This window comes from Brachyhypopomus gauderio, unplaced genomic scaffold (genome assembly GCF_052324685.1).
Source record: "Brachyhypopomus gauderio isolate BG-103 unplaced genomic scaffold, BGAUD_0.2 sc62, whole genome shotgun sequence".
Taxonomy (NCBI): domain Eukaryota; kingdom Metazoa; phylum Chordata; class Actinopteri; order Gymnotiformes; family Hypopomidae; genus Brachyhypopomus; species Brachyhypopomus gauderio.
In genome coordinates this window covers 165279-187694 of record NW_027506883.1, presented here as the reverse complement: position 1 = coordinate 187694, position 22416 = coordinate 165279, and the positions used below count along the sequence as shown (strand labels likewise).

Genomic DNA, 22416 nt, shown 5'->3' with positions numbered 1-22416 from the left:
CAAGCATCACACCTCAACAAAGATGCTGGATTTAAACATTTAACATGATCAAGAAAGGGGGTTAAAGGTATTTACTGAAACTTTATCGAATTGTACTATTGCTTGAGCTTTTCTTTTAGTAAAACTAACATTAGTAAAACACCCTTTAACAAAACTCTCCAAATATCAGATATTCATGCACTATAGTCAAAATTCAGGCAAACTTTTCTGCATTGTCTGGTCCAGACAGCGCATACAGGCCTTGGACTGATCCCAGACAGCCACCATTCACCATCGGCTGTTCCCACTACATGCTCCACAGCGCCACACGGTGGTCAAAAGTCGCATCAACTCCAACGGTCCATTTGAGGGATCTAACAATCTTCCCACTCTGTACACATGTATAAGCTGACACTTTAATACACTTTGAGGAGTATAATTAAAATCATATATTTCCATAAATGCTAGTTAACACTGTCTTGAGAATAAAAAGCTGTAGTTTTGTGTGCATTTCGAGTTCCCTTTTGATTCAACAGTACGTCCACAAATAACTAAAACTACACTTCAATTTGCCTTGACAAATACACTTTCAACATACCTCATATACGTAATCATGTGTCACCTGTGGACACAATCTTCCTGGGTGAAAACATCACAGACATCCTTCCTCATTTTTACCTTAATTGAAAGTAATGATCATGTTCTGACAGTGATAACAATGAAATACGTTCTTGCAAGCAGAGGGTTATATTACTAAATTGTGCTACATTACTATAAAATGTTGCCTGTTATTTCTTTGATTTTGTACACATGAAGACTATGTACTAAGTGTGAGATCCAATTTGTAGTTCCCCTTGTGAGCCAATACTGTTTCACAACATACGAAGAGAAGCTGAATTAGTCTGAGATCACTGCCCAGTGTGGTAGAGTAGGTTAAACGCTGGCTGTTGGATCTGTGTGTTAATCCGTGCTCAAATGGACAATGAGGTGACTTATTCATCAGTTGTGTTCAACAGATCCATCCATGTCAAATCTGAAGGTAAGGTTTGCCTTTCCTGCTATTGTATTCATTGATTCCACTTTGGTCTTGAAATTCTCAATGACCTCCAGAAAGAGAACTAGATGTAAATCATGAAAGTAGACTTCTCTTTTTTAATGTCTCACCTTACGTTTCACACTGGGTACATTTATATAGGCGGTAGGCCTAAGTAATCACTTTAAGAGATTTCAAGGCAATTAAATCAAGTTGAATGAAATTATACCTCTAAAACTGAGACCATGGTACTGGGCCAAGGGTGGAGAGCCCTCTCTGGGTCGGGAGTGAGTCCCTGCCTCAAGTGGAGGAGTTGAAGTATCTCGTGTACTTGTTCACGAGTGAGGGGATGATGGGACGGGAGATTGACATGCGGATCGGTGCTGCAGCTGCAGTATTACAGACGCTGTACCGGACCGTTGTAGTGAAGAGAGAGCTGAGCCAAAAGACAAAGCTCTCAATTTACTGGTCAATCTACGTTCTGACTCTCACCTATGGTCACGAGCTCTGGGTAGTGACTGGAAGAATGAGACCACAAATACAGGTGGCTGAAATGGGTCTCCTTTAGAGATAATGTACGGAGCACGGTCATCTGACTAGAGTCGCTGCTCATCCACGTAGAGAGGAGCCAGGTGAGGTGGTTCAGGTATCTGGTTCAGATGCCACCTGTGCGCCTCCCTGGTGAGGTGATCTGGGCATGTCCAAGTGGGAGGAGACCCCGGGGAAGACCCAGGACACGCTGGAGAGATTATATCTCTCTGCTGTCCTAGGAACACCTCGGTATCCCCCCAGAAGAGCTAGAAGAGGTGGTGGGGAGAGAGAAACCTGGGCCTCTTTGATTAGACTACTGCCCCCATGACCCAGAGAAGCAGAAGAAAATGGATGGATGGATGGATGGATGGATGGATGGAGGGATGGATAAATCAAATTGATTTCAGAATTGTAGTTTGCATTCTTACATTGCCCGTGGTCCCCGAGTCCGATGAGTGACCCCACTGTCTTGGCTTGGTCCCCCGGACTGAACAGCCGTGACGCAGCCCGAGCAGGAGACTGTGTACTCAGATGTCAGGAGACAAGCAGAGACCCCCTCACACAACTGCTCTGAACCAACAGCAGAAAGCCCAACTGCTAATGGTAGGTTACTCCGTCTTAATAATAAGACTGTACTAAAGCATTTCTATGACTCCAGAATGTTCATTCCAGCTTAATATATTTGATCATGCCAACATTTTAAATGAGGAAAACGCTGTAGTTGAAAAATCAACACAATTCAGTTCAATTCATTGAGAGGCATATTTCCTGAGCATAGTGTCAGCATGTGTACAAAATTTTGAGAAAACGTTTGAGTCACTTATTTAATCTCGTTATATATTTAGTTACATTTGGAGTTAAACACGTATGATCCAACAAGGTGAAAGACAAGAATGAGAAAACACGTCTTCGATTTATTTTATTGGGTTTAATACAATAAAGTACTGCAATAAAGGTGCATATTCAAACACAAAATATCAAACAACCAAAAATACTGTAATACAGTAATATAAGTCCCTTATATTGAGCCAAGTGTTCATTAGCATCACAGAGAATATTTTCCATGTCAATACAGCACGAGGAAGCTCTCTGTGCCTGGACGGTGAGTATATACGTTCTATCTCTAGAAAGTGTTTGGGACGCAGCTGCAGGCATTGTGTTGAGGATTGCTTAATCAGACACTATTATGTCATTGTCATGTTACCATTTAGAAAGGGATATGCGCAATCAGGGTTTCCACTGTACTGCAAAAACAGTCACCATATTGCTCTGCATATGTGTATCCGAAGGCCGATGCAATGCAACACCTAGGTAAAACTGTAATAACCCATTGGGTGGTGAAGCTGGTGTTAAGGGCTTCGTTAGGGTCCACAGCTCAGCCCGTCTGTGCTATAATAACCCATTGGGTGTTGAAGCTGGTGTTAAGGGCTGTGTTAGGGTCCACAGCTCAGCCCGTCTGTGCTATAATAACCCATTGGGTGGTGAAGCTGGTGTTAAGGGCTTCGTTAGGGTCCACAGCTCAGCCCGTCTGTGCTATAATAACCCATTGGATGGTGAAGCTGGTGTTAAGGGCTTCGTTAGGGTCCACAGCTCAGCCCGTCTGTGCTATAATAACCCATTGGGTGTTGAAGCTGGTGTTAAGGGCTGTGTTAGGGTCCACAGCTCAGCCCGTCTGTGCTATAATAACCCATTGGGTGTTGAAGCTGGTGTTAAGGGCTGTGTTAGGGTCCACAGCTTTCGGCTCTCAGGCCAGAGATACACTACTGCCACTGCGTTGTGTTTCAGAGGACGCGGTTACAAGTCCCTCAGCTCCACACAGACGGGCCACAGTCTGTCTGGGGGTGCTGTGTGTTCTCTTACTAGCAGGTCTGGTCACCACCTGTGTCTTCAGTGAGTACACCATCCTTCGCTTCCTTCTGCATCCTCCTTTTAGACGTTAAAACCATCATGTCAAAAACTTCCTGGTTTTTTCCATCTGCCCAGAACTGTATTTTGTCCCGTATGTTACGAGTTCTTGAATGATCACTGATCACACTGAATTGTTTTTCCTCAGATATCATTCAGGTTTCCCAGCACAGCACCCTTCTGGTAACAGAACCTCTGTTGATCTCACATGGCAGTTGTCTGCATGGCTAATGTCAGTCAGAGGGGTCCATTCCAGGTTCAGAAAGTAAAAGGATTTTGCTCAAGCTTGCTAGATCTTCTAATTAGTGCAATCCAGGTAAAATTAGTGGAATCAACACAATCCAGGAAGCTTGAGCAAAATCCTGGTGAGGACTTTTACTTTCCGTGTCTGGAATATACACCTCTGGTGTCAGACAAGCTCCAAGATATCTGAACCATGTCTGAATTCCACAGGCTCTTTACACCCAGGAGCGCTCAGCACACCAGACATTACGAGTTGCTAAGATGTCCCTGGAGAGAGAGAACGAGGATCTGGCCCAACAGAGAGACGAACTTAACACAACCCTAAGATTCATCACACAATTTTCTAAAATCCCAGCCAAAGCTTTCTGTCAGCTCATTGATGGAGGTAAAACCCTCATCATCATCATCATCATCATCATCACCCCAGGGGTTGTGTTTTTGTGTAAACTTTACTTGTAACACATCCAAGTTCCATCAGAATAAAGTCCATGTGCTCCCTGTGCAGAGATCCACTGTGAGCCCTGTTTGAGAGGCTGGATTCAGTACGGGTCCAACTGTTACTTTTTCTACACTGGACCGTACACCAGCTGGCTCTCCTGGCACAGTAGTCGGCAACACTGCCTCAAAATGGAGGCAGACCTAGTCATCATAGACAATATAGAGGAACAGGTGTGTGTTTTCAAGGACCAATCTAACTACTGAACTACCAGTCCAGGAACGAGCAGGTTCATCTGAGCCCCGTTTCCTGGTGCTCTCCACCAGTATCGGTGAACAAAATGCAAATATCTAGATTAATTGTTCGAATCAGATGTCTTCCTTCGTCTTCTGGTGTTTTGTGCACACTTAGGAGTTCATCAATCAGAACGCTCCGAACTACTTCGATGAATATCATGGATACTGGATTGGACTTTCTTTAACAAATGAAAAGAAGTGGGTTTGGACGAACGGCAGTGTGCTGGATACAGGGTAAGACAACTCAGTGATTATAGAAACGAGGACAGTGTTTAACTCTCAAAATCCATCAGTAGAGACAAATTGCTCGTCCCACACTGACTGGCAATCCAACACAGTCTGCATCAGAAGTTTTCTTTTATTTTTGATGGCACTAAACCACATTTCTCTCCTTCAGATTCTGGATTGGCCAACCCCAAATATCATATGGCGCGTGTGTGCTGTCAAAAACCGGAGACGTCACTCTGCAAAGTTGGACGGTAAACACGTGTCAGATGTTGAACAGGTGGATCTGTGAGATGAACGCTGTACCATGGCCACGGCCCATAAAGCACCGAGCACCAGATCAGCAAGGATAATACCAGAGAACCAAGGTTCATTTAAAACGTTCTGCTCATACGGCTGTGAAAGTGCTATTGTTGAACTGTGAACCTGCCCACGCTGGTCAGCAGGTGGGTCAAAGCTACGAGGACAATACGACACCTTGTGCCTCTATAAATTAAACTATCAATCAATCAATCAAATTTTATTTATATAGCGCTTTTTACAACAGTTGTTGTCACAAAGCAGCTTTACAAGTGCCGAGTCCTAGCCCCCAGTGAGCAAGCCAAGGGCGACTACCAACTTGTCACATCAATTTAAGGTCGTGGACTAATAATGCTGCTGTTGGATCAGATTTAGTCTTTCATATTGATGTCATATTTAAATGGCATTCACATAAATAGGGCTGGAACTGACACCAGGTCAGCACAGGAGTTTGACAACATGGTCCCACAAATCACAGACATTCAATCTAGCAGAAAACCAAACCAGGTTCTTCATTGTTGAGGTTACAGGACAGATATGAAGACGATGTCAATCCCCTTTGAGGACCCATTAATCAATTAGTTCATATGAAAAATAGACTTTCAAACTCACTTTTACTTTGTTTACACTTTGTTCATTTGTAAACACAATTTAAAAGCACCAACAGTAGGTTGATAAAACGTGTAGATCCCCCTCAATAAGTCCATGCAGGTAAAAGGGCAAACATGAAGAGCAATATGTGACCAGTACATTATTACCAAACGGCAGCTGATGTAAGGGCAGTCTGAGCAGTTCATTCTTACAGTAAATACTAAATCACAGCCAAACGTCAACATTGAGACCTGCTGTTTCACTGAAAGACACCAGAGATGCACCTTTGTAATTAAAAAATACAATTAAAACACCAATGTAATGAGAATTTCTCAATTCATGACATTCATTACACATTGTGGGTTGTCTGCACTTTTAAATTGCATAAAGGCAATACAGAAAGCTCAAATATGGCCAGGAGTGTTTAAAAACTACTCAGCATTTAGCCATGGGCACCCAACCCCTCCAATACCATCACTAGTCTCCTCTAGTCCTTCAAGCTTCAGATTTATGGCAGGATACGTTACTTCTGCTTATTTTTCTTCTTCTTCTTCTTCTCCTCAGATTTGTCTTTCTCCACATTCTCAGTTCTTTTCGTGTCCGTGCTGCTCGACTCCCAACTGTGGAGCACGTCGAGTTCTGCGGCCTCCGCTTGACCGGATTTGCGAGATTTCTTTTTGTTCTTCTTGGAGACGTGGTCATGTGTTGGGTGAAGTACAACACTGCCCTCTACCTGTGGAGCCTGCACACAACACTCGCTCACCACCACACAGTTCTCTTTAAGGGCTTCTTCAGCCATCTGCTCCAAGTGTTTGGTTTTTCTCTTCTTCTTGGGGACACCCTCACCGTCCTGGGAAGGTGCAGCGCCCTCTTGTGGCTCGGCTGCTGCGGTCTTCTTCCCGTTCTGCACTTCTCCAGGCTCCGTGATCTTTTCTAGATGTTTCCTCCTTTTCTTCTCCTTCGGTATCTGGGTATGGTTCATCTCCACATCCTGTTTGGAGCGTTTCTTCCTCCTCCTCGATGCCCCCTCATCCTCGTGGGGCGTGTGGAGAAGGTGCCCTCCACCCTCACAGGGTTCATCGGAGGCCTGCTCCTTGTTCTTCTTGGCTTTTTTGCGTTTGGTCTTCTCAGCTAGCGCCTGGGCTGGTGCCGAGCTGGGCGTGGCGGGGTGGGATTCTCTCGGGGCTGAACCCCCAGACGTTGGGCCGTACCGGGCCATAAACTCCTGCTCTTGCTGCTCCAGTCGGGCTAGCTTGGCCTTCATCGTCAGGCCGTGTCTGGCTCCTCTAGAGTTGAGGGTTAAAATTGAGAAATAAAAATAATGCGGACAATATTTTACTAAAAATACAATTTTGCGTTAAGTGTTATTTGCGTACTGGAGCGTTCCTGAGCATTCGTTTTGTGGAGGCAACAGTGACAACAACACAGACTAAAATCTCTTATAAATCTCTTATGTAAATATCCTGGGGAAATATCCTCATTCATTCATTCATTCACACACAGAAAATCGAACATACATTATCGGCCCTTTCCAGTCAGAGCAGTACTGCTCCCTCATAATAAACACTGTAGTTGTCATGTACTGAGGCTGGTGTGTGTGATCCTTACTTGTGTGCAGTTCGCCCCCCGCAGGCCTTGATCAGTTGTGTGTCAGATAACCTGCGTACAGAGACCAACACGCAGGCTGTCGGTGAAATACTGAACTTGCAAATGGTCATATGTTGACAAAACGCCATTTTAACAACATGTAGATTTACAGATTTATAATTTAAATCAATGCTACAGTGTTCTGCTGTAAGAAAACGACCAGCTTAATAATTTGGAAGAGACAACAAAAAAAATAGATGATTTAAAATGTGTCGACATTTGAAGACAGACAAGTGATGTCAGGTGTACTGGTGGGGGATGGGGGCGGGGTGTGGGGGACGGGGGCGGGGCTTACTTGGTGGTGCTGGACAGGTCCAGCTTCTCATCGTCCTCAGAGCTGCTACTGTCCTCCGAGCAAGATGTTCTACCCACAGGCAGCTCCTGGCCCGACAGGAGAGTGGAGGACTGGCGGAGGGAGGGAAGGAGGGAGCAGGAAAGGAGAGAAGAGAGGCACAATCCCTTTATTTAGAAAACTTGAAAGAACTCTTCACACGTATGATGACAGAACTCACCTTGTGCTTTTTAGTTGTGGTTATACATCAACCACAACAGTATATAAATCTGCTATTTCATAACAGCAAAATACAAATAGTATACAGATCAAGCCTTAAATTGTAATGTAAATGTAATGTAAAGCGTCCTATAAGATCTGATCTGCAGGACGTATAGGTGAATTATGTCCACCAACAGAAACCTCCCCTACAGAACAACTGCTCCTAATAAACTGGTACTGAGTGCAGGTGTGTGGCACGAGTTGATAATACAGGTGTAGCTCAAGTCACAATTTAAGCTGCACCTGTAACATGTAATTTAAACCTGATTTGTCACCTCCCGGATTCTCTACGGCACCACTGACCTACTGAAATGTATTTACAGTCGTGTGTTTGGTCTCGCAGGGCGAGTGTTTGAGCTCCACCCACAGCTTTCCTCAGTTTGACTCTTATTGAGCTCTCACACTACCACGGCAGTGCGGGAGTGCCAAGGACAGAAACATCAAACTACAGTCCTATGTTCTCTGTGAATGACTCCATCCTTACTAGGAGGAGAGGGACCAGTGTGTGTCTTCACACACGACGTATCCATGAACCTGTGGGACGGGCATGTGCACTACTGTACCTTCACAAAGGATCCGTAGAGCACAGACTTGTTCAACATGGCCTTACGCGGCTTCCTGTTGGAGATCACTCCCTCCTCCTCCTCCGCTCCCTCCATCTTCTTCACCAGCACACCATCCTGGACCACGACCAACGAAGGGCAGAACGTCAGAGCTCTCTACACAGGAACTGCTGAACCATGTAAGTTCAGAAGATTCATCCTGGACTGCGGGCTACAGGCCCCAGCCGTGCAGGTGAGCACCAGGCTCCAGTCTTCAGGCTGGAAGGCACCTAACTCACCTGTACTGACTCCACAGCCAAGCTGGCCGACGCCTTGTTGAACACGTGGTCCCACCAGTGAAACGTGAACTGCTCACTCTCTTTATGGCCAACCTGTGTGCAAACCACAAACAGGCTTTAATGAGCTGCTTGGTTAGACCTCACACTGTTTACACATCTGGGCACACGTCCGGGGCACACGTCCTGGGCACACGTCCGGGGCACACGTCCGGGGCACACGTCCTGGGCACACGTCCGGGGCACACGTCCTGGGCACACGTCCTGGGCACACGTCCTGGGCACACGTCCGGGGCACACGTCCGGGGCACACGTCCTGGGCACTCACCCCTCCTTTGTCACATTTCACTTTGACTTTGATTGCCTCGCAGATGCCGTTCTCGTCTCTCCCCAGACCTTTCCCTAATAAATCACGGGAGGAAACGTGGTAACTACTCAGGACGTATATATTAATGTAGCTAGCAGGCATTCTGCACATATGTTCAACTGTATAACTCGCCTCTCTAGAGCAGGTGGAACAAAACACCAGAACAAAGATAATGGACAACACCAGAGACTGGGGTATATAACTAGATATATAACTAGAGAACCAGCTCTACTTAGCTCAGTCAGTCTCACCTTCATTCCAGCCGTGGCGGAGAAGCTGCTGTCGAGCGAATGTCAGACCGCGACTCTCATCTGTCTCCATGCTGGACAGGACGAGAGACGTTAGAGGACACATCCACACCGGTGGGAACCACGTCAGGGTTAGCTTAGCATCATCGGTGGCATTGTTATTCAGTTATATGTGGAGGAGTAATATAAATTAACATATATCAATTTAAAGTGAAAACGTCTAACGAATAAAAAACTACCTTACTTGTAAAAAGACAGCTGGCTTCCAAACTTAAAGTCGTCATACGATTAGGAAGAGACTTCTCGCTAATTTCTCAATACACGTGTGCGAGAGGCGTGACGTCACTTAAACGCGACACGGTGACTCACTGCTGCCATCTGGCGGCCAGTCGAAGAATAAACGGTACAGGCGCCCTATACGCAGAACGGTCTATATCAGGGGTAATCAATTAAATCTTTCCGCGGTCCATTTTTGGCAGATAGCTCAGACCTTAGGTCCGGGTCCGCGGTGGCGAACGAAAGTTGTTGAGCGGGGGGGGAACGAAAGTTGTTGAGCGGGGGGCGAAACTAACACTCAAATGGGTGGTGAACGTAACACTCGTCTGAAAATAAATTCTCCGGTTTAAAAATATAGTCTCCCGTTAAAATTTTTTTGGCATTTGGGTCCGTATCCATTTAATCAGGAATGTGATTGGGTCCGGACAGGACGGCGTTCGGGTCCGGATCCGGACCGCGGTCCGCCATTTGGTGATACCTGGTCTATATTAACAATATATCAACAAAGATGCATATATACCAGATCATACATTCATAAAGAACTGAACCTAATGACATGGAAATCCTAAATGTCAACATTTCTTTCTTATTTATCATAAATAGTTTTGCATAGTATTTTTTCTTTACAAATGTGTTTCTGTTGGTATACAATCTTTACTAGTGTAATAACTCAATAACATACGTCTGCTTGCTTCGAAAGCAGCCAGTAGGCCTACACACCTCCACACATGGAGCTCGGACATGTCGCTCCATGCAACTTAAATCCACACAGAAACTGTTTAAATTAATCTTTGGAGGAAAGAAATTGACTTTATCCCAGGGAATACTGACCACGGAATTATTTCAGTATGCTACAACGTAAAGAGGCAAATTCATAGTGGAACAGGGAGCGAAGTGCACTATTATGAAAGACTGAGAAAAACGACTTTTTCCAGAGGAATGTGCAGGGTGACATAAAATCACCTCAGCTGCGCCTGGGGCGTCGTTAACGGGGGGTGAACTCAGCTCCTCCGGTTCAGTTATGAGGCTACCTACACCATTTAGCGTACACGGGACGACTTGTGACATTTTTTAGCGCCAACAACTCAGATTTTCTTTATATTGAGGCTCAAAAAACTTGAAGTACGATAACCTAGACATTTTTCATGGACTGTGGAGTCCCCTGCCAGACACACATGAGCTTTGTGGGGAACTCGGTGTCCAGGCCGCAGTGTCTCGACTGTCCACACGAGTGAAGATTTGAGCTTCAGTTTTAAGTAGAATTATTACCAGAACTTCAAGAAAGAGCCTCTGTCTCTTATCTTTTAACAGACAGAGTGAGGGAGAGCTACAGCAGTACTAACTTAATCCAACGAATGAATTATGATTGTTTGTATGGCTGAACAGCAGCGGCTACAGGTGAGTGTATACGCCGTCCTCGTCCTCTAGAGGGCGCCCTCGTCATGACCTTGAACGCCTCCTTACACTGAAAATACACATAATGGGCAAAGATCAATTATGTAAACTCGTATCAGACTTTTAGATATGATTATAGTATAAAACGTTTATCTGGTACAATTTCCACATTTCAGGAAGGCAGGTATTTATGTTTGCTTTGTTGTTTTGTTAATTTAGTATATAATTCCCAAATATTGAGGTCAGTAACCCCCAGAGTTTATTTTTAGTAGATTTTTTAAATTATATTTAAAATAGTACAATTATAAGATAATTTTTCAAGAGCTTAAGAATGTGTGCTTTTACTGTTTGTGTGTTTCTTCAGATCTCTATAAGTTTTAGAAGCGTGACATAAAACGACTGAAATTAGTTAATGAAGTAATTAATGGTTCTAAATCAATGTCCTGGTTCCATGGACGTAATTTTGATTTCAAAAGTGGGGGGGACATGGATTTGTCGCTATTTAAATATTTGGTTTTAACCGTAAAAACTGGGGGGGGGGGACCAAAACCGGCTTTTGAAAAAGTGGGGGGGACATGTCCCCCCCGTCCCCCCCCCCCCCAAATTACGTCCGTGCCTGGTTCACATAATCTCATTGTTTTTACCAAGTGTCCAAGGCTAACCCATGGCTTATATCTCTTTCTAAAAGAGAAACATGTTTCCGTTCTGCGTCCCCGTCTCAATATAAGGATGTAGTGCATCTGCAGAATTAGGGCTCTTTGTTTGACCGGTTTATCTGTTTTGTACAGATAGTAAGTAGGAAACCCAGTGTTGTAAAACTGCAGTTTCCAGTGCTGTCAGACATCATTCTCGCTGTGTTTAGTTTGACTTCTTCTGTCCTTTGATGATATTTAAACACAGATCGTAACGTCCACATTTTGCATTTCTGATATCCATAATAAGAAACAAGAATCAACAGTTTTTCCAAATGGTTTCAAAAGAAAAGACCAGTTCTTTGAACGTTTACATACTCGACTTTTGATTATAGTAAGAAAAAGCTGTAGCCTAAACATTTATTTTATGTTTTTGAACATTGTTATATCTAATTACCATTTGAATTTGGTGAACTGGCTCTCCTTACAGGAAAATGGAAGACCACTTTAAACGCACCTCATTTTCTGTACATTAGTGGCCGGTTGTGGATGGGGAGTTTTGTAAATGCTATAATAGTGAAATTGGAGAGTTGAGCTTCATCCCGGTTGTGAGCGCTGCTCCAGTCCCAGAGAAGTGGAGGGCGGGGGGGTTCAAGGCTCCAGTATTGCCCCTGCAGTTTTGCCCCCTCCCTGTTGTTCAACGTAGTTGTTGTGATCGTTTGTCGTGTGTCTATCTGGCATATTTACTACTCGCAAAGTCAAGAAAAGCAACATAGACAATCCGATGTTGCGGTATCTAAACTCAGTATATTTCGGATAAACGTTTTTGCGATCGTAACTTCGAGCGTCTTTGGGAAAGTGTCTTTATAAAAGTCCTACAGACGTTACAGCATCGTTACAAATGACACTTCAACAATAAGGTAAGAACACCAGAGTCGGAGTCAATACACTAAACGTTTCAACAGCATGTAATAATAATCACTCACAATAACAACGTTTTCTTGAGCGTCTTCTTTCTAATATTATTAGACTCTTATCCTAGATGTATTTCTCAGATTTCACTCAAAATTAATTGAGCTGCCTGGTTTTTATTGTATGATTAGCTACATTATTCTTGAAAGAACTAACTTTGAAAATAAGATATCATAATTCATTTGAAAGCAAATGTAACACCCCTTTGTGGTAATTGCCCAGCAGTCTACCAATGGAGTAATCAATAGTTTAAGAAAATACAAATTTTCAGGTTGAGGTGAGTTTGTGTATGAGGTGTCTGTGTTCATCAGGTTTGCAGTCTGCTGGTGGATAGGTGATATATTTGAGTCACACTAGTATAAGGTGAAAGACAGTGCCACAGGGACTGAGAAGGACTGACTCACTGTCATAAAGTTGATGTCTGTGTCACTTCAAAGACACTGTTATTGTAAAAGTCTCTGTGGTGTGTCCAAATAAGGCCTGTTTCCATATGTAGGCATACCAGTCATCACAGAATAATAACTGATTTCAGATCAGTTACCATGTCCTTACAGTTACATTTATCACAGACAGAAAGATGAAAAATATTAATCTGAATGTTTGGATGCAAATGTTTAACCTATGAACTAGATCATTCATATTATCCATGGCGTCTTATTCTTACTGCGGGGGTAGCATCCACAATATCTTTCCATGTTGCAGTATTTCAGTTTTCTGGTTCATGACAAGTTCATACTTTGGAGATTGGAGAGGGAACATAATTCATACTGTGTTACTTTCATATTGTACTAAAGGTTCCTGCTTAGTTCTGCTGCAAAACAATAGTAGTAGATCTTATTGATCATAACAGCTCACAAGCTGTAAAAAGATTCTCACACACACACACACACACACAGAAGCTTTGTCCTGACCACCATCTCTGTTCAATAAGCTTTTTCCATGTGTTTGGGTCCTGCCACTCTGGGCTTGTAGATTCTCTGGGGAAGTCCAGCTACCTGCCAATAGTAGCATATAAAACAGCATCTGTGGTGCAGAGGTACCAGAATTGATTTCCACACTTCTTACCTAGACGGCACCCAGCTGTGCCTCTTATCACAACCAGACTGCCGGACTGCCACGTTCTCCAGAGACGTCCACGGCTCAGCAGAGCCATGCTCGGGATTTTTTCCTGGGTTCAGGAGTTCGATTCAGCTTTTCCGTATCTGTGTGCAGTGCAATCTTATAGATGAACCTGAAAACCTGATTATTTCAGCTTCAGCGCTACAGCTGACGTGGACAAAAGGCTTGTGCCATGTCCTGAAACTGCATCAGCCCTTGTGCTGGCCCAGTGCAGGCGGGTGACGGTGGGACGGGGTCCTGGGCTCGGAGGGGGGACCATGTGCCTTCCTCCTCCGTTTCTGCCATTTGAGGACGTCTCAGAGAAAACAAGCAAGGTCATGGTAGTGCTGGATGTTTAAACAATGAGGCTGGCCTTTAATGTTTCTACCACACGCTTATATAACTCTCCCTTCCACATGTGTTATTCAGTCACGCAGAACATTCAGAGCCCGACGGACTACAGCCTGACAGCCTCTCACCACCCTGACTGCTTCTTATTTACCTTTAAATCTCCTTCTCCACATCTCTCTCTACCTCTCCCTCTCTCTACCTCTCTCTCACTCTCCCTCTCTTTCTACCTCTCTCTGTCTCTCTCTCTTTCTCACTCTCCCTCTCTCTCTACCTCTCTCTCTATCCCACTTTCTCTCTACCTCTCTCTCTCTCTCTCTCTGTTTCGCTCTCCCTCTCTCTCTACGTCTCTCTCTCTCCCTCTGTTTCTCTCTCTCTCCCTCTCTGTTTCTCTCTCTCCATGTCTCTCTCTCTCCCTCTCTGTTTCTCTCTCTCCTTCTCTCTCTACATCTCTCTCTCTCCCTCTCTGTCTCTCACTCTCCCTCTCTCTCTACCTCTCCCTCTCTCTACCTCACTCTCTCTACCTCTCTCTCTCTGTCTCTACCTCACTCTCTCTCTACCTCTCTCTCTCTCTCTACCTTCCTCTCTGTGTCTCTACCTCTCTCTCTCTCTACCTCTCTCTCTCTCTCTCTCTCTCTCTCTCTCTCTCTCACTCTCTCTCTCCTTATGTGTTCGTGCTGTTGACGTGTGTGTGTGTTAGCCCATTCGCACCACCACTAGGACGTGGATCAAATTAGAGGCAGGGGTTTAGTGTGGGACGGGCCTATATCAGGAGCTCTAGCTGCTGTGCCTGTGGTGTGGTGAGGGTCCTTCCTCAGGGGGCGGGGCTGTGTGGTGAGGGTCCTTCCTCAGGGGGCGGGGCTGTGTGGTGGGTGCTTCGACCCCAGAGAGCAGAGCAGCGTGGGATACAGGGTTAATCAAGAGAGCTGGGGCCCCGCGTCCCCCAGAGGAGTGGGACAAGAAGAAATGTGATATTTTGGGGGTGAGACGGAGATTTGCACATGTTTTTTACTTAAAGAGGAAGAAAAAAGAAGAGCTTGTGCGTTTTGGCGGTGGAAAGTTAGCAGAAAGGACGTAATGAGGCCCCATTTATCCAGCCAAAGATCATTTATTATGGATATTTTGTGTGATGAGAATTGTTTTTGGCATGTTTGTCATAAACAAGTACATGAAAAATTATGTTTGTGTAGTCATATTTTCCTAAAAAGAAAATAGTGTAGAATTGCAGAGAAATTGCTGTTCTGATTTTCATTGTGTAGCACATGGGATTTGCACACAGGAGTCACAGCCTTCCTTATTGACCACTGTGACCTTGAAGCACTGACCCTGAATCAGTACAGCCTGTCCACCCCTCCCCAAAACAACTCAAATGTCTTTAGTGTTGAAGGTTCATTGGTTTTCCAAAACATTTATTTTCTTCATTTGTTACATCATAGGAAATACCTAAATGTAAGTAAAGGTTACTATACACTCCATGGAATAGAATTTGAAAATCTGAGGCTTGGATATTGTTGCGCTTGGTTTCACTTTCACCTTAGCGCAGCATGTTTGTTGATGCAAGAGAAAACATTACCAGTCTTGTCTTTAACCTTTTATTATAAGCAAGTAAAAATACAGAGATCTCTGGAGAGAGAGTATGCAAAAGCCTATCTACTCTACCCTATAGCATTGTGCGCAGGTCTCTCTAACTCAGACACTTTTCCTCCTGTCCTATATAGTGTGGTCTGGGTATAAGCCCCCACCTTTGCTACTCAGCGATGGAATCTCCCTATGTCTGATAACTTGTCTGCCTATTGCTCAAAAACTGTTTTTGCATGTTCTCCAAAAGTTGTCTAACAATTTCAGAATTAGATGAGCCCATCTTAGTTCCCTAAATCCTACAACATGTTTTGACAAATTAGCGATCACAAAGGTGAAAGAGGCCCCACGTCTTGGGGTTGTAATCCACCTAACTTTCATTACTTGGGGTTGCACCTAAGTTACAGACGTCAAACACACATACATTTCTTCTCTAGAAATGAAAGCGATGTTTTCACTTCTTGGTTTGCAAATGTCAAGTGGACCTCCAGAGGCTATTTTGAAGCTTCCTCCTTTTAGCTAACTTTCTTCTGCACGTACTTAAAAAGGGCAGACAAGCATATTCTCAGATACTTTTGATAATAAGTAATTTGATTAACACTGTAATGTAAGGGGATTACAATATTGATCTTAAGCAGTATGATTAATACTGTAATGTTAATGTATTTTAAATATAATTTCCAACAATATCTAGTGTGTGTGTGTGTGTGTGTGCGTGTGTGTGTGTGTGTGTGTGTGTGTGTGTGTGTCTGCTTGAGTCTGTGTATTTACTAAAAACATCTTGCAGGAATTCAATTGTAGGCTTCTGAAGACATTTTCTTTTATTTCTGTTAGTTAACAAAAACCCTAAGGCTAAAAACCCCAAAAACAAAAAGAGTCTAAATGAATCCCATGAAATCTGCTACATTTTTGATGAAATCCCAGTTATTCTGTATGAATGGAGAATGGGAGTGAAAAGGTCTGTATTTGAGATCCGCCTCCTTTTGTGGGGTCGGTGTCTTCCTCACAGGCAGGTTCCTGGCCTTCTACTTCCTGTCTGTAGCTGTGTTTGCCCAGGACATCCTGTGTGTTCAGAATCTGGAAGCTTCTGTCTCAAACGACCTCTCTGATTTCCTCTTTCCTTTTCCTCTTGTGTTTCTCCCGTGCCCACATACAGGCACGAGTGAACGAAACACCAGACCTCACTACTGTTCACGAGGATCTTTGTACATCTCAGTGCTGGTGGCATATATGCTATGTTTTTCTATTTATTTATTAATATCGTTATCATCATCATCCTCGTTGTTGTCATTGTTGTGCTACTTATTTATTTTAGCTCTTCACTAACTTCCTGTAAGTTTGGTGAAATTCAGTAATTTCTTTGGGCTCTGTGTTCAGGAAGCGTTCTAAGGGTTAAACGTTTCTTTGGGCTCTCTGAGAGGAGATGTTGAGAAAAACAGAAGTTCTTGCCAGGAGTCACCTTCAGGATAGTCAAGGAGAACGTGGCGTGTTTTTTTGGTCAGAATCTCTTTGGTCCAGATGCTCTGATCGAGGTACATCTGGCGGTCATTGTTTTTTTTCCCCCCAAGCTTAGAAATGCGATAAAATGATTGCATTAATGAGGAGCAGATTTCCTTGGCCCTCTTTAGAAAAGCTCTCGCACTGCTGAATGAACCAGTAAATCAGGGTGTTTACGGAGGGGAGGAATGCCCTGGATAACGCTGCACTTCCTCTGGGACGAATGGCTGAGAGCAGGCAGGGTGACTCTGTGGAATACAAACCCCCAGCTATATTCACATTTAATACAGTTTTAACATTATTACCCAACTTTATTGAGCTTCAAATAATGTCAGTTTTGCTTAACATCTCAATGACTTAAGAGTTATTTGGTTTATGCATATAAAACAGCGATCATGCTTCCTAATAGTGTAATGGACTGGGTGTGTGTCCTGGCGTGTGTCCTGGCGTGTGCTCCGCTCCTGAGCTCTGGGGCAGCTACGCTGGTCCCCGGGGAGGCCCAGACACGCGTGTACCTAAGGGGGCCCAGACACGTGTTTACCCGGGGAGGCCCAGAGACATGAGGCCCTTTACCCACAACACGCGGCCACAAAATCCCTACCCCCCACCCACCCCAGCCAACTGGCCGCCTTGAGCCTCCAGCAATTAATAAGCCATCATCAGACTCCATCGGCACGTTTGGCTGCCTGTTGGGATCCGAAGGTAAGCTAGTCCTGTTAGTTTGGGGGCTGGGGGTCCCCAGTTGAATCCTCACACGTCTTTACTATTGGCCAGATCCTTTAGAGTGGAAACGTAACACTTAGTAGCAGCCGCATAATAGGTGAGAGAAACCTGGAGCCAGCGCAAGAGTGAGCAAATAAACTTTCCAGTTAATAATGTGTTGATTTGTTCCAGACGCAGAGAGTTTGTTGCCTGCTATGTTAAATTAAGTTCTGTCTCATCAGTGCATTAAGCAATGCAGAAAAGCCTCCTATAGTACTGTGAGATCTGAGCACTGGTCATACTGGTTTACCCGTTGAGTACTGGTCCTGCTGGTTTACCTGTTGAGCACTGGTCATACTGGTTTACCTGTTGAGCACTGGTCATACTGGTTTACCTGTTGAGCACTGGTCATACTGGTTTACCTGGTGCCTGTGTGCATGACGTGGTGCCTGTGTGCATGACGTGGTGCCCACTGCGGTGTGTGAGCAGGTCGTGGTCTCAGTCACAGGTCTCTTTGAGATTGCTGAGCAGCTGTGCTGGTAGGTCTGTAGACTGGAGCGGAGTTCCTTTGGGTCCTGTTGGGACCATCTCCCTCTCTGTGACTGCAGGCCACTCTCCCTGAATGAGGCCAGAACACACACACACACACACACACACACACACACACACACACACAGCAGCCAGCCCTGCACTCATGGAAATCTGTAACGAATTTAGCTTCGGATAGATGGGGACATGCACTAGAGACCCTCAATTCATCTGTGTGTGTGTGTGTGTGTGTGTGTGTGTGTGTGTGTGTGTGTGTGTGTGTGTGTGTGTGTGTGTGTGTGTGTGTGTGTGTGAATGGAAAGTGTTATGAGGTAAAGTGTTATGATGACTGACTGGGGCACGTGTTCGTTTGCACACACACACACACACAGATACACTAGTTGAGCATTTCCTTTCTGTGGAAAACAATCTGGATTCTCTGTTTGATTGTTGGAGGAAATGTGGTTGTGACCTGCTGTTCCACAGTGGAAAAACCACTCGTGTGCACTAACGACCGACAGGTCATCATACCGCAACGCCCATCCACTTTAAAATGATTCATTACTATTCGATTAAGAGACTTGTAAACCAAACATTATTTATCCATGTCAGTTAGCTGTTACACTAAAAAGGTTGGAGTGGAGAAGTATTAATATCTCGTGTTGCATCAGGAGAATCCAGAATGGTGTGAAGTCATTGAACACTTCCTTTCTTCAGTGTATAGGGGAAGAGCATGAGCAGATAAACACGAAAACATCGGTCATGATGTCATGGTTGGCTGTCTGACTACAGCACAACCTAGTCAATGACTTCATCACCTTCTTCCATGTGCAATACGTTGATCTGTCCCAGAACTTCAGCAGAACAAACTCTTGAATAAAGTCCTTTTAAGGCCTCTGAGGACAGCCCAGTGCTGGGACCTGGTTCTCATGCCCTGGATAAGCTGATTCCTGCAGCCTCCAAAGTGCCGCTATCTGCAGCACTGCCAAAGTCCACCCCAGATATCCAGACTAGAGCTTGTGCACTGTGCTTCCCTGGGTGATGTGATTAGTGTGTGAGATCTTCTGAAACTCCCCAGCCAGCAGCAGTAATGGAAGCTCAGGTTAGATTTAATGAAAGGAAGGTTCTTGCACAAACTCATGACCTTGTCACTGTCTCAGGGGACTGATGAGTTCAAAGGTCTGGGCTCTGATGAAGGCCACTTGATTTGGGGAGAAGGTCGTTTTCCTGACCACTACTTCACAAATAACATCTATATGTTAAACTCCAGTTACGTATTTGTGGTCCACATATTATCAAAGAATAAATACTTAATTTGACATTGTGAATTGTGAAAATCTTGTTCCTACTTGAATTCACTTGCCATGTTGATTATTTAAATATTACTATTATACTATTACTGTTATAACTATTATAAGTATAAGAATAAAATTTCAAACTTCTACTAAAAATAATTGTAATAGCAGTAATACAAATACTACTACTAAACTACAGGAGTCAATGTCATTACCTAATGTTTTGCAAGTTAAATGTTTACCAAGAAGCACAAATAACCATAGACAGACATACAATTTAAGAACAACGGCAAGTGGTATCAGCCGAGTTAGTGCTCTGGTAAGATCTCAACAAACAGGTGGGTCTTCAGTCTACGCTTGAAGATAGCAATAGACTCTGCAGTCCTAGCAGCTAATGGAAGATCGTTCCACCATCTTGGAGCCAGGATGGAGAATAGTCTGGAGCTTTGTCTTCCATGAGACTTTAAGCATGGAGTTTCGAGTCGAGCCAAGCTTGGGGTTCTGAGTGTTCGCTGTACAGATCGGCTTTTGACCATGGACATCATGTAGGGAGGGGCCAGTCCATTTTTGGCTTTGTAAGCAAGCATCAAGGTTTTATATCTGATGCGTGCCGCTACTGGAAGCCAGTGAAGAGAGCGTAGCAGAGGAGTCACATGTGAGAACTTGGGGAGATTGAAGACCAGTCGTGCTGAAGCATTCTGAATTAGTTGTAGAGGTCTGATGACCCGTAGAGGAAGACCTGCAAATAGGGAATTGCAGTAGTCCAGCTTAGAGATTACTAGAGACTGCACAAGCACTTAAGTAGCTTCCTGTGAAAGGAAGGGTTGTATTCTCCGTATGTTGCAGAGGAGAAATCTAATAATAATATTATATTGTCACAAAATATGTCAAACAATATCAAAATATAAACACATTGTTTCAAAATTGCGATTTCAAAATCAATTTGTAGTTCATCTCTGGCAGTGACAGTAATTGGTAATGTGTCCTGCAACACAGTTTTACACACAGTGACCTTACACCCTGTGACGGTGTGGATGGTTCAGACATAAGGCGCATGGTCTTCCAGTCTAATTCTTTCCTGCGGGGCCGAGTTGCTCTGGATGGTTTTGCCGAGCGGAAGGGAAGAGTTTGAGGAAGCCATGAGCTGGAATGATTTCCGGCAATATTAACATCAAGCGACTCCAGTCATGCTATCCACACACCAGTGGACATTCCAACACCGTTTATTCAGCATTCCTGTTTTTGATAAAAGCATGTTGATAGTATAAAGACCGCACCGCACACTAGATCATAAATAGTTCCTCAGTTACTCTGTGAACCTTTTGACCTTCACAAAGCACACACTCATTTCCTGATAGAGAAAAATCGATTTTTCAACAGTCAGACGTGTGAGCGGGTTTCACAGTGCTGATGGTTTATGTTGGAAAGTGGGAAGTTTGAAAGGCATGAGCGGTTGGACGAAGACCTCACTGAACATTCATCATCATGCTGTGTGTCCTCTGATTATTGAAGGCACATTTCATGCGTACTGTATACACAAGCACTGAAGACTCAGTGTAGGTCTGTCCACCCAGAGCTGCCTTTGGATAAACGCTTAGCCTGTGTTTAACATTGGCCAGGTTTAGAATGTAGCCTGTGATTAACATGGACCAGGTTTAACATGTAGCCTGTGATTAACATGGACCAGGTCTAGAGTGTAGCCTGTGTTTAATATGGACCAGGTTTAGCATGTAGCCTGTGTTTAATATGGACCAGGTTTAGCATGTAGCCTGTGTTTAACATGGACCGGGTGTAGCATGTAGCCTGTGTTTAACATGGACCGGGTGTAACATGTAGCCTGTGTTTAACATGGACCAGGTGTAACACGTAGCCTGTGTTTAACATGGACCAGGTGTATCACGTAGCCTGTGTTTAACATGGACCAGGTGTATCACGTAGCCTGTGTTTAACATGGACCAGGTGTAACATGTAGCCTGTGTTTAACATGGACCAGGTGTAACATGTAGCCTGTGTTTAACATGGACCAGGTGTAGCATGTAGCCTGTGTTTAACATGGACCAGGTGTAACACGTAGCCTGTGTTTAATATGGACCAGGTGTAGCATGTAGCCTGTGTATAACATGGACCAGGTGTAACATGTAGCCTGTGTTTAATATGGACCAGGTGTAGCATGTAGCCTGTGTTTAACATGGACCAGGTGTAGCATGTAGCCTGTGTTTAACATGGACCAGGTGTAGCATGTAGCCTGTGTTTAACGTGGACCAGGTGTAACATGTAGCCTGTGTTTAACATGGACCAGGTGTAGCATGTAGCCTGTGTTTAACATGGACCAGGTGTAACATGTAGCCTGTGTTTAACATGGACCAGGTGTAGCATGTAGCCTGTGTTTAACATGGACCAGGTGTAGCATGCAGCCTGTGTTTAACATGGACCAGGTGTAGTCCGAGCACTTCAGTGCTGTTTCTGCTCATATTGCTTCAAGTGCCTCTTCCGTCTCTCTGTGTGTTTGCTGCCCACATGAATTACTGCCCATGTAATTATGGTGCCGCGTGGTCGTGTTTCCTCAGAGTGCTGTAACCTCAGCATTAGCCTCCTGACGGCCGGGCAGACCGGACAGTCGCAGGAACGCTATGGCATGAACCGAGGAGCGTGTATGAGTTGTGATCAGCGACCGCGTGCGGTGCAGCGTGTGGGTGTAAACATACATTTGTACCGAAGTGTGTTTTGCTAGTGTGGCCCACACGTGTTCCCTGCCCCGTGCAGTCATGCAGCCTGCGGTTATTCAGGCTCCAGTGGGGAATCGTGGCAAAGCACGAAGACACGGGGGGACGTGAGGAGACACGAGAACTTCCTCGAAGCGGCTGGGACACGGGTCAGGCGAGAACGGCGAGTGCAGGGGCACA

General features: G+C 44.5%; 3 protein-coding genes across 7 annotated transcripts in view; 2 read left to right on the top strand and 1 right to left on the bottom strand.

Annotated features, from left to right (window-relative positions):
- Positions 1-881: 881 nt before the first annotated feature.
- Positions 882-6104, top strand: LOC143489441 (oxidized low-density lipoprotein receptor 1-like). Of its 3 annotated transcripts, XM_076988480.1 has the most exons (9): positions 882-1018; positions 2039-2146; positions 2619-2645; positions 3329-3433; positions 3597-3631; positions 3902-4076; positions 4197-4360; positions 4539-4657; positions 4821-6104. In XM_076988480.1, the coding sequence occupies exons 1-9, from the start codon at positions 955-957 to the stop codon at positions 4999-5001; spliced, it is 978 nt and encodes a 325-aa protein (XP_076844595.1). In that variant the 5' UTR covers positions 882-954; the 3' UTR covers positions 5002-6104. The 3 variants fall into 3 exon arrangements, with proteins under 3 accessions (XP_076844595.1, XP_076844597.1, XP_076844594.1); XM_076988482.1 differs by lacking the exon at positions 2619-2645; XM_076988479.1 differs by having other exon boundaries at positions 981-1018; positions 2039-3433.
- Positions 5546-9594, bottom strand: gpatch4 (G patch domain containing 4). The gene is made up of 8 exons (XM_076988478.1): positions 9437-9594; positions 9196-9266; positions 8906-8979; positions 8581-8673; positions 8303-8419; positions 7482-7591; positions 7148-7198; positions 5546-6825 (listed from the first exon to the last, which is right to left on the bottom strand). The coding sequence occupies exons 2-8, from the start codon at positions 9263-9265 to the stop codon at positions 6063-6065; spliced, it is 1278 nt and encodes a 425-aa protein (XP_076844593.1). The 5' UTR covers position 9266; positions 9437-9594; the 3' UTR covers positions 5546-6062.
- Positions 9595-12133: 2539 nt separating this feature from the next.
- Positions 12134-22416, top strand: part of pear1 (platelet endothelial aggregation receptor 1) — a 41527-nt gene continuing 31244 nt past the window's right edge. For 2 of the 3 annotated variants that reach the window (XM_076988475.1, XM_076988472.1), the window contains exon 1: positions 12135-12415. The gene's annotated coding sequence lies outside the window, so the exon portion shown is untranslated. Of the gene's footprint in view, positions 12416-22416 lie in introns of all 3 variants that reach the window. The other variant, XM_076988473.1, reaches the window with a different exon arrangement.

What these genes read in the sequence shown, in the direction of transcription:
- LOC143489441 (XM_076988479.1), top strand. Translation starts at nt 2,842, where the DNA reads ATGCAACACCTAGGTAAAACTGTAATAACCCATTGGGTGGTGAAGCTG. An exon ending in CTGTCAGCTCATTGATGGAG is followed by an intron (nt 4,077 to 4,196) that starts GTAAAACCCTCA and finishes CTCCCTGTGCAG; the next exon opens with AGATCCACTGTGAGCCCTGT. An exon ending in GGCAGTGTGCTGGATACAGG is followed by an intron (nt 4,658 to 4,820) that starts GTAAGACAACTC and finishes TCTCTCCTTCAG; the next exon opens with ATTCTGGATTGGCCAACCCC.
- gpatch4 (XM_076988478.1), bottom strand. Translation starts at nt 9,265, where the DNA reads ATGGAGACAGATGAGAGTCGCGGTCTGACATTCGCTCGACAGCAGCTT. An exon ending in CCGCCACGGCTGGAATGAAG is followed by an intron (nt 8,980 to 9,195) that starts GTGAGACTGACT and finishes GTGATTTATTAG; the next exon opens with GGAAAGGTCTGGGGAGAGAC. An exon ending in TCTACGGATCCTTTGTGAAG is followed by an intron (nt 7,592 to 8,302) that starts GTACAGTAGTGC and finishes TCCCTCCGCCAG; the next exon opens with TCCTCCACTCTCCTGTCGGG.